General features: G+C 32.9%; 1 protein-coding gene across 1 annotated transcript; it reads right to left on the bottom strand.

Moving 5' to 3' along the window:
* Positions 1-1,727: 1,727 nt before the first annotated feature.
* LOC117315924 lies at positions 1,728-5,037 on the bottom strand. The gene is made up of 7 exons (XM_033870350.1): positions 5,003-5,037; positions 4,431-4,495; positions 3,379-3,421; positions 2,782-2,849; positions 2,519-2,563; positions 2,287-2,303; positions 1,728-2,139 (listed from the first exon to the last, which is right to left on the bottom strand). The coding sequence occupies exons 1-7, from the start codon at positions 5,021-5,023 to the stop codon at positions 2,084-2,086; spliced, it is 315 nt and encodes a 104-aa protein (XP_033726241.1). The 5' UTR covers positions 5,024-5,037; the 3' UTR covers positions 1,728-2,083.
* Positions 5,038-12,080: the final 7,043 nt, after the last annotated feature.

Genomic DNA, 12,080 nt, shown 5'->3' with positions numbered 1-12,080 from the left:
GGAGAGAATTTATTTAGGCCCTGCCTGTTTGTTAAAATGGGGAAAAAATGAAAAACGCCGTACTGTCCCAGTCAGGTTTGGAAACTGCATGCACACTTGATTTAATTCTTAATATTGTCACGGAGTTGTTCCCCTTTCATGATATTCTACATAACCAGCTAAACGAATAGTACCACTATATGCAAATGCAGGTTAAAGCTGATCTCAAGGAAGATTTTCCGTCTGTAAACTTTAACATCGCCTCTCGTACTAAGGAGAAAATGTTGAAAACAATGAAATACATAAACGAAACAATGTGTAGTGTGTGCCTTGACCTCAAAGTTGAAATAAGTGTCATTTCTTTTCAATCTTTTATTTTTCCGAACGATATCTTGTAAACCGCCAAAAAAGGCAAAACGTAACTAACCAAGCCAGACAGTAACCCGAGTACCCTCTGGCCCTGACATCATGTCTGCTGTAGGGCCAGAGTGCATTACTATATGAAAACGTGGAATTATCCGACACCGTTTGGTGTCTCGGTAGGATTTTGGTGCAAATACAATAAAATCGGGAGTGACACAACACCTACTCTTAGATATATATATATGGATAAATGAGATATATATTTACCCCCAAAACACTTATTTATTTAGTCTCAAAGTCGATGACCTATTTCATCCGTATATACCCTCACTCAACGCTGGTCAAAACATCATCTTTTTGTATTCTCCATCTGCAAGACCTGTCTAGACCAATCATAATACGGCAAACATGATAGGCATATAGCATAATTTATACATCTAATAAAAAACAGTCAGCACAATAATGGTATAGAGTTGCATATCTTTTGGAGTCAAATTGAAGCTTTTTCTCGGCTTCATTGAAATGACTATGGCATATTTCAGTTGGGTTTTTATAAGTGAACGCCATGAAAATTTATCACCAAATAATCTCTGGATAGTTGTGCCTATATAATGACAATTTAAAAGCTTTTGCTTATCTGCAATGTAATTTGGTCTAAAATCCTTAAAAAACAGTTTCTTACCACGCTCACAGTTATTGCATCTGCCATTTTGTTTTGTTAACAGAGTTATTGGTCAAAGATACATCGCGTCATGGAAATTTCCTGTTCTTTAATTTAGTCTAGCTTTTCAGTTTGCGACGATACAGCTCTTGCAGAAACTGGTCAGATTTTGAGTAATACTGCATTAATAAATTGTGAGTTTTCCCTGTTTGGACAAGGTCAATGCATCGGGGCCTACTGATAGGATATTTAGGTGGGAGAAGTTTCCAAAGTTTTATGTGTGGGCTGGGCAATACATGTAGATGTAAAATATATAGAAAAAAAGTTGTTTTTTTCTAGCCTGTTTTTGTCAGGGGGAGTTGATTAAGTGTGTATTTTGTTGTAAATTTAGGTGAATTTTTGGTGCTGAATTCAATACAAGATGTGGACCCCCACATAAAAAAAGTTTAAATTGGTTTCCGAGATTACATTCTTCACAATTATGGCTAGTGGGCCAATTTTGAAAACTCCATTTAAGCAGCACATTGGTAAACGATAACATTATCGTCTATGGGAAATCATTTGGTTCCGTGGTTCCTATAGTAATCTGTTGATCTGCTTCTCACTATAATCTTCCAAATTTTGTAATTGATGTTTTAATGCTCACATGGTCACTTGGAATAACATAATGGTCAACTTTTCTGGGTTTTTTTTATTGAATAACAAAAAAGACAAAACAATACAACAAATTCCAAATGCACTACTTTAATTAGAATTAAAAATGTCACGCTATAAATGTTGAAATAAATTCACCTAGACTGAGATTTGCTAAGTTATTCAAATTGGATTTATATCATGCGGGAAAACGAAAATGTATATTGTGAAAGACAGAAAGGTGATCGTGCGTACGTGATCCTGGGGTTAAAATAAATATCAAGTGCCTTGGCAACGTCATTTGTTTTTAGAATATGTTTGAAAAAATTTCGATATCTCCAAACGGTTTGTTTACCAAAGGGTTTGCGCAAAGTGAAAATCCTGTGAGAGTGTGAAAGCAGATCCATTGAATTTTTGGCGTTAATGTACTCGGTCCGAATCCTCGTCTTATTTAGGGTACTCTATCAAATACCTTGTTTTGGCAGGAAGAAGTGCCGGGAAACCTATAAAAAAAACCATTATCATTACAAATTGGCATAATAAAACAAACTGTAAAGATTTCAAATTATTATCTTGTTTTTAGATTCATAGTACTATTCTAAACGTATTGAAAACTGAACCTAAAAACTAAGAATGAGATGCAGTCTTACCTTTGGCGACATCACCACTGCAAGGGGAAAAACAGAAATGTAGATATAATCGTAAGCATCAACTGACCGTGTCTAGTACATGTTTTTATCCTAATTATTTTTCTCTAAATTAACTTTAAATATAAGATATCTTAAGACGCGAGAGATTAAATTTCAGTTGCTACAGCAACATGGATTGATAATAACCTTAATAGTTGGGAGTGATTTATTTGTATGGAGTGATCGTGCATACCTCGGCAATTTGGCAAAGCGTTCGAGATATTCAGATTGCAGCTTGCTGTGGAAAGATACAAATGGCAATATAGGTAATAGCATTCATATTCGAATACATGCATTTCAATGTATCAAAATGGATATTAAAGAAAAATGCAGATTCCAGTTGTGTTTTGATACATGTAAAATAATCGATGGTCCCTCCGATCATTAATATCAATTAAACGATTAACAGTATTGGAGATAACTGAGGTAGAAAGTTACAATTTTGCTGTCACTTACTTATTGTGACAAGCGTTAAGCTCTTCCACACTGCTGTGTGAATGACCGAGACTACATGTGTACGTCCTCTGCAACAGAAAACATAGAACAAGACTGATCCATACGAGCTTGTCATTGTTATTTTTTTCCATGAAAAATTAGATGAATGGAGATTTGTTGACATTTTCCGCATTTTGTCATTTAGTAATATGATGAACCGATCTTAACCCGCACAAATGTGCGAGACGCGCGCTTCGTAGATTTGCTTTTGGTGCGTTTTGCGACCATATAGCTGTATGTTGGATTGCGTGAGGGTATTTAGTACTGTTAAAGGTCAAAATCACATGTAGATTAATTTCGATGAGATTGTGGGGATATATTAATAAGTAGGAAATTATATGTTGCGTACAATTATTCTGACTTTGTGCCTGAAGTTTATTGAAAATTGCATTGACTTTAAATTCAACATAACTGATCCTCATCAGGGTGAAGCTTACTTTACTTGGGACAGATAAAGATGGTTACAGTACAAATCTATAGGAATAATGACAGATTCTTTATCAGATAACATCGGGTGTAACACAACTTAATGAAGAATTGATTGCTACTGTATCATACCTTCTGTCTCAACTCTTCTATTTCGCAATGTTGTCTACTCCTCCTAAAACAGAACATTTCGATTAGGCCTAGTGCATATAAAGGTAAACGTAAAACACTATGGAAGAGTGAATGCAATTTTTTTTAAATTCGTTTACTGGGGGTTTTACATTCACAACACGACTAAGATAAGGTGCAGACGGTGTCCGAGGTTGATTGTAACAATGTGATGATACTCAAAGCGTCAGTCGTTGGCCCCAAGGTACGATCTTAATTGATAAGAGGACGACAAATCCCAATTAATAATACTCTGGGCCTGTTTTACATTCTTTTATATAAATAAATGCGACGTTTCTGAAAGAATTGTCTACAGAAGGACGAATGCGACATTGTCGCAATCGGAACGCAGCATTTACTTATTGCAGATTGAATTGAGTGTTGTTCGTTTTTTAAAGATGATTTCAAATTATTTGCTATAAGTGAACTAAAGAAATTTAAAATCGAAAAAGTGACAGCTAAAAGTAATCTCCCGGTTTCTCTTTTTAGATAACCGAAAACAATGATGCGAGGAATCAGAATAGACTATGGGTTGTTTTATATGTTTAGAATATCTTGGTCATTTGTCTGCGGCAATTTTTATGGTATTGTGAAGGTAACGGTAGTATCAAAATTTGATTAAATACAACAGAAATGTAATATTCTGTCTCCTAAATTTATTCTGGAAAAATCATAAACCGAGCCTTGTTAGATAGTCTTTTTGCAGAGACGTAATTATAAAGTACCAGAAGAATTTACGATTATTGCAACAAAACACACATTTAACTGCGGAATTTGAAGCAAGGCTTCAAATATGGATTATCACTGGCAAAGTTAAATATTCCTGATTTCTGGCTATTATCAAGTATCAGACATTTTGTCCTCGGATTTTCCATCTTGAATTTCGAAGCCAAACTTTGACACACATATGCACATTACTAATTGAATATAAATAGAAATCGCGAATTGATTTTTTACATGGTGCAAATATCTCTGAATATTTATCTATTTTTACGTGTAAAAATATTTAAACTTGCATTTCTTCACATTCCTTCAAGTCATTCCATGACGAATGGTGATGTCCGAATTGGCATTTATTATTCTGAAAGTAAATCATTTAAATGCGTTATAGTCCTTCTATTAACCGTATAATACTAGTGAGGTGACACCTGAAGGATGTCACCGAAGGAATTAAGCGTAGTGAGGGGCGATAACTCTGTTTCAGCAGTTTTCATCAAAACCGCTCAATATTTCTAAGTTTCGACCAATAAAAAGAATGTGTGGTTCCTAAGACAAAAGACCCATACAGTTGAACTTGCAGTCCCCTAACGCCTCCTTTTACCAAATTAAATGGGAATCGATCTATATCTAAATTTCCACAAGTAGGAAATTATATGTTGCGTACAATTATTCTGACTTTGTGCCTGAATTTCATTGAAAATTGCATTGACTTTAAATTCAACATAACTAAACCTTCTCAGGGTGAAGCTTACTTTACTTGGGACAGTTAAAGATGGTTACAGTACAAATCTATAGGAATAATGACAGACTCTTTATCAGATAACATCGGGTGTTACACAACTAAATGAAGAATTGATTGCTTTCATACCTTCAGTCTCATCTCCTCCATTTTGAGATCATGGCTTCTCCTCCTGAAACAGAACATTTCGATTAGGCCTAGTGCATATGACATTAAACGTAAAACACTATGGAAGAGTGAATGCAATTTTTTTTAATTCGTTTACTGGGGGTTTTACATTCACAACACGACTAAGATAAGGTGCAGACGGTGTCCGAGGTTGATTGTAACAATGTGATGATACTCAAAGCGTCAGTCGTTGGCCCCAAGGTACGATCTTAATTGGTTAGAGGACGACAAATCCCAATTAAAAATACTCTGGGCCTGTTTTACATTCTTTTATATAAATAAAGGGGCCGTTTCTGAAAAAATTGTCTACAGAAGGACGAATGCGACATTGTCGCAATCGGAACGCAGCATTTACTTATTGCAGATTGAATTGAGTGTTGTTCGTTTTTTTAAAGATGATTTCAAATTATTTTCTGTAAGTGAACTAAAGAAATTTAAAATCGAAAAAGTGACAGCTAAAAGTAATCTCCCGGTTTCTCTTTTTAGATAACCGAAAACAATGATGCGAGGAATCAGAATAGACTATGGGTTGTTTTATATGTACAGAATATCTTGGTTATAACGCCAACATTTGTCTGTGGCAATTTTTATGGTATTGTGAAGGTAACGGTAGTATCAAAATTTGATTAAATACAACAGAAATGTAATATTCTGTCTCCTAAATTCATTCGGGAAAAATCACAAACCGAGCCTTGTTAGATAGTCTTTTTGCAGAGACGTAATTATAGGTACCAGAAGAATTTACGATTATTGCTACACAACACATATTTAGCTGCAGAATTTGAAGCAAGACTTCAAATATGGATTATCACTGGCAAAGTTAAATATTCCTGATTTCTGGCTATTATCAAGTATCAGACATTTTGTCCTCGGATTTTCCATCTTGAATTGCGAAGCCAAACTTTGACAAACATATGCACATCACTAATTGAATATAAATAGAAATCGCGAATTGCTTTTTTACATCGTGCAAATATCTCAGAATATTTTTCTATCTTAACGTGTAAAAATATTTAAACTTGCATTTCGGTACATTCCTTCGAGTCATTCCATGATGAATGGTGATGTCCGTACGGGCATATATGTTGCTGAAAGAAAATCATTTAAATGCGTTATAGTCCTTCTATTAGGAGTATAATACTAGTGAGGTGACACCTGAAGGATGTCACAGAAGGAATGAAGCGTAGTGAGGGGCGATAACTCTGTTTCAACAGTTTTCATCAAAACCGCTCAATATTTCTAAGTTTCGACCAATAAAAAGAATGTGTGGTTCCTAAGACAAAAGACCCATACAGTTGAACTTGCAGTCCCCTAACGCCTCCTTTTACCAAATTAAATGGAAATCGATCTATATCTAAATTTCCACAAGTAGGAAATTATATGTTGCGTACAATTATTCTGACTTTGTGCCTGAATTTTATTGAAAATTGCATTGACTTTAAATTCAACATAACTAAACCTTCTCAGGGTGAAGCTTACTTTACTTGGGACAGATAAAGATGGTTACAGTACAAATCTATAGGAATAATGACAGATTCTTTATCAGATAACATCGGGTGTTACACAACTTAATGAAGAATTGATTCCTACTGTATCATACCTTCTGTCTCAACTCTTCTATTTCGCAATGTTGTCTACTCCTCCTAAAACAGAACATTTCGATTAGGCCTAGTGCATATAAAGGTAAACGTAAAACACTATGGAAGAGTGAATGCAATTTTTTTTAAATTCGTTTACTGGGGGTTTTACATTCACAACACGACTAAGATAAGGTGCAGACGGTGTCCGAGGTTGATTGTAACAATGTGATGATACTCAAAGCGTCAGTCGTTGGCCCCAAGGTACGATCTTAATTGATAAGAGGACGACAAATCCCAATTAATAATACTCTGGGCCTGTTTTACATTCTTTTATATAAATAAATGCGACGTTTCTGAAAGAATTGTCTACAGAAGGACGAATGCGACATTGTCGCAATCGGAACGCAGCATTTACTTATTGCAGATTGAATTGAGTGTTGTTCGTTTTTTAAAGATGATTTCAAATTATTTGCTATAAGTGAACTAAAGAAATTTAAAATCGAAAAAGTGACAGCTAAAAGTAATCTCCCGGTTTCTCTTTTTAGATAACCGAAAACAATGATGCGAGGAATCAGAATAGACTATGGGTTGTTTTATATGTTTAGAATATCTTGGTCATTTGTCTGCGGCAATTTTTATGGTATTATGAGGGTAACGGTTGTATCAAAATTTGATCAAATACAACAGAAATGTAATATTCTGTCTCCTAAATTTATTCGGGAAAACTCACAAACCGAGCCATGGTTAGATAGGCTTTTTTATAGACACGTAATTATAGAGTACCGTCAGAATTTACGATTATTGCTACACAACACGTCTTAAATGCGGATTTGATGCAAGGCTTCAAATATGGATTATCACTGGCAGAAGTTAAATATTCCTGATTTCTGACTATTATCAAGTATCAGACCGGTAAGCAGTGCCAGCAATATCAATATACACTCTGTCACCATGTGGAACCTATTATGGAAGGAATCCGAATTCTAACTGCTAATTGTCAAGGGTTGGATGATAGAAATAAACGTAAGGATGTATTCGCATAATAGAGGGACATGAACTTTAATATTTATTGTATACAAGACAAGATACAAGAAAATATTATTAGAGCAGAATGGGGCTACTCCTGTTACTTTAGTTCTTTTAACTCTAATTCAAGGGGGGTGCAATCTTACTCAATAATAATTTTGAAGTTATAAAAGAAAAGAAAAGTCCAGATGGCAATTGTTTAGCGCTAGATATTATCACAGATGAAAAGAGATTTACCCTTGTTACTATATATGGCCTAAATTTAGATACACTTATTTTTTATGATAAGGTTGTAGATACTATATCAGAGTTCAATAATGATTCATTTATTATCTGTGGAGATTTTAATTTAGTATTGAATCCTGATTTGGACTGTGATAATTATAGGCAAGTTAACAACCCTAGAGCGAGAGAAAGAGTTATTGAAATAATAGAGGAACTGGAGCTTATTGACATATATAGAGAACACCACCCAGATAGTAAAAGATACACATGGAGGAGAAGAAGTCCAATAAAGCAAGATTAGACTTTTTTTTAATTTCTGAGAACCTTTTATCTTGTATACAAAAAGCAAATATTGACCCAGGCTATAGATCTGATCACTCCATTCCATGTATTACACTAAAATTTAATGAATACAAGAAAGGCAAAGGGCTATGGAAATTCAACAATTCCTTACTTCATGATTATTTGAAATTAATTAATAAACATATTCTAGATGTAAAAGCACAATATGTTGTGCCTATCTATAATCTGAATAGTTTAGATGATATTCCAAACCAAGATATTCAGTTTACAATAAATGATCAACTCTTTTAAGAAATTAGAGGGAAAGCCATTTCATATGCGTCTTTTAAGAAAAAACAAAAGAAATAATCAAGAGCAACATCTGAGGTAAAAATTATAAAAATAGAAGCTCAAGAGGAGGTAAAATTTAGAAGAATTAGAGGCCTGCCAAAAAGAATTAGAATCAATTAGAAAGTATAAGCTTAAAGGGAACATTTTGAGGTCTAAAGTAAAATGAGTTGAAGAAGTTGAAAAACCTACCAGGTATTTTTTCAATTTAGAAAATAGGAATTTCGTTACAAAAATTATACCAGTCATAGAAAAAGATGATGGAGAAATAATCATGAATCAAGATGAAATGAAGTGCAGAAATATTATGAAAGATTGTATTCAGAAGACAATAATTTCCAATTATTGCAAAATATAAATTTGAATGAATATCTTAATGTAAATAATACATCAAAATTCAATTTTATAGAAACAAACAGTTTAGAGGGTAACATTACTTTAAGTGAAGCATCTCAAACTCTAAAAAATATGAAAAATAATAAAGTCCAGGATCTGATGGCTTCACAGTAGAATTATTTAAATGTTTTTGGAAACAATTAGGTCATTTTGTAGTTAGATCAATTCAATATGGATTTGATATTAAAATGTATCTGTTACACAAAAACCGGGAATCATAACATGGTTACCAAAGGGAGATAAGTCAAGACAATACTTGAAGAATTGGAGACCCATTTCACTTCTGAATACAATTTATAAAATTGCTTCAGGTTCAATTGCAAATAGAATAAGAAAAGTATTAGATAAACTTATCAATACTGATCAGTCTGGTTTTATTTCAGGTAGGTATGTAAGTGAAAACACTAGAGTTATATGATATTATGCACTATGCAGAAGAGAATGACATTCCTGGAATATTACAAAAGATTTTGAAAAAGCCTTTGACTCGGTTAATTGGGATTTTATTGATAAAGTGCTTGTTTTTTTAACTTTGGGGAACATATAAAGAACTGGGTTCATATGTTTCAAAATGGTTCAAATTCATCTGTTAATCAGGGGGGCAATTTATCTTCATTTTTTTATATTAAACGTGGATGTCGACAAGGTGACCCTATATCTCCATATTTATTCATTTTATGTGCTGAAGTCCTAGCAATTAGAATAAGAAATAATGATAATATTAAAGGAATAAATATAGAAGATACTCCATTACTGTTATCTCAATATGCAGATGAAACCTCAGGTATCCTTGATGGATCTAGAAATTCATTTAGAGAGACATTGGATGAGTTAAAAGGATATGCAGATATATCTGGGTTAAAAATAAGTAAAAGCAAGACAGAAGTAATATGGATAGGTAGCATGAAATATAGTGAAGAACAATTTTGCCCAGAATGGAACCAACGTTGGGGAAACCAATAATCTAACATATTGGGTATTGACTTCCATATAGATTTACATAAAATGACTAAAATGAACTTTGACAAGAAATTGGTTAAACTTAAATCTCTTTTGAATAATTGGAATAAAAGGATGCTTACTCCTATTGGTAAAATACATATTATTAAATCTCTTTTGGTATCACAATTTAACCACATTTTTATAGTAAAGTAGATAAGGTGAAAAGGGACATTATTATAAAAGACTATACAGAAAGGGGGTTTGAAAATGCTTGATATATAATCTTTTATAAAGGCGCTAAAATTATCATAGATTAGAAGGTTATACTCTAAAGCAAGTAAATGGCAACTAATCTTAGGCAGAAGTATTGATATAGGTATGTTAGCTAATTGTGGATACATAAGAAAATGTGAAATGAAATGCAAAAACAAATTTTGAAAAGATGTGTTCAAATCCAGGGGATGCCTTAAAGAGAAAGAAGAGACTTTTTCAGTGAATATGAATTTTTCAATAATGAAAACACTCATCTGGTTTAATAAAAACTTAGATACATTGTACACAACAAGACATGCGAATACGTTGGAATTAAACTCAGTATAGGGTCCTTGTAATTAATTTTGTATGTGGTTCCAGTCTGATCTGATCAAAGGTAGGCATTTGCCGATAACACTGTGTTATGATCGATTCTATCGTAAATATTTAGGCCGCCTTGTCGATTTATTTTCTCAGCGTTAACGTTAGGCTTATGACAGGCACTTGATTTACATTGTAAACAATAACATGCCGAAAGACAACTAGGCTAGGCATATGCATAGGAAACAAGTGCCTATCGGTTACGTCCCAGCTTTTTTATTGTTAGTTACAGATGATACGATGTGTCTGACTCGCATTGTTTATTATAATTAGAAGGTTATATTACAGCACATGGGGCTAGTAACCATTTAAAATGCCCGAGTCTAGATTCTAGTATAGTATATAAAGCCCATGTGATAACCCTATATTTTTTCATCATCTATGAAATGCAGGCTTAGTACATGTGTAGTTAGTCTACATTAGTCAGCAGAAATAAACATAGATCAACATGGCACATATGTAGGTTGTACCAAGAATAATGATTGAATTTTAAATGAAATTTATCTGAAAAATAATTCTTTGCAATGTTTATGAAATAATTGTCATATTATACTGTTGAGAGTATTATAGATCAGATTTCTATTGCTAAGTATAGTAACTGTTTATTTCACAAAATATTGCCTGAAATTAATAAAAAGGAAATTTAAAACAATCTTTTGTACTCAATGTCAAAACATACAAGGACTGTTTCATTGTGTGTGTTCTAATTAGGTGTTTGAATTTCCAACACTTCTCCAATGCCTGGCATGTTCTTAAATGACCCTGGCTGTTAATTATATAATGAGACTCAATTTAGAGGGACATTCCTTCTTTCAGATATCAGAACCATGTACATTTTTTACTGATGAAATCCACTTTTGAACAGGGAAATAAATCAATGCCAAAATGTACAGAAAAATGATGAATCCTACAAAAATACTGACTGGCTTTCAAGTAAAAAGTGATATTTTGGTAGGAATAAAGAATTTTAGGACTTAGAATTTGGAGAACTTGTGTTAATTACCCTGCGAGTCAAACTGTTTGATTTATGTAAATTAAAGATTCGAAGATTTACTATTTGGGAAAAAATCATATTTTCCAATAAGTTTAATTTTGATGACCTAACCTTTGAATTTAAACTAATGATGGAATCACCCTTTAAATGAAGTAAACCAAATTTAAACCAAATGTATTACAATGTTTATGAACACATGTAAATGTACAGTGTAATATGATTTAAACCTTATAAACAACTGCTGTTAATTTCCAAAGCCTAGAAGATTATAGAATTTCTATAATTATTTTGTAATTAATCATAATTACAAAAGGAGAGTAATTGTCTATGGTGTTGACTCTTAGTAGGTTTAACTTAAATTTGCTACAAATTCTGTTTTAGTGGAGACAAGAGAATACATGTACTTACAATCAAAATTAATTATCTCGAACTATGATAACTCAAAAACACTGATTATAAATTAAAGTATCTCACTGGTCCAAGTCAAAATCTTTGTTTTTATAGTAATAAAATATATATAAGATAATTCAAAGTTTGACAACTCGAAAAACTTTGACATAAATAACTAAATTTAAACTTTCAACCAGATATTACAAAATTGACAGAACATTAT

Source organism: Pecten maximus, chromosome 17, assembly GCF_902652985.1.
Source record: "Pecten maximus chromosome 17, xPecMax1.1, whole genome shotgun sequence".
NCBI lineage: Eukaryota > Metazoa > Mollusca > Bivalvia > Pectinida > Pectinidae > Pecten > Pecten maximus.
The sequence above is the reverse complement of the archived record's forward strand: the minus strand, read 5'-3'. Positions and strand labels throughout refer to the sequence as shown.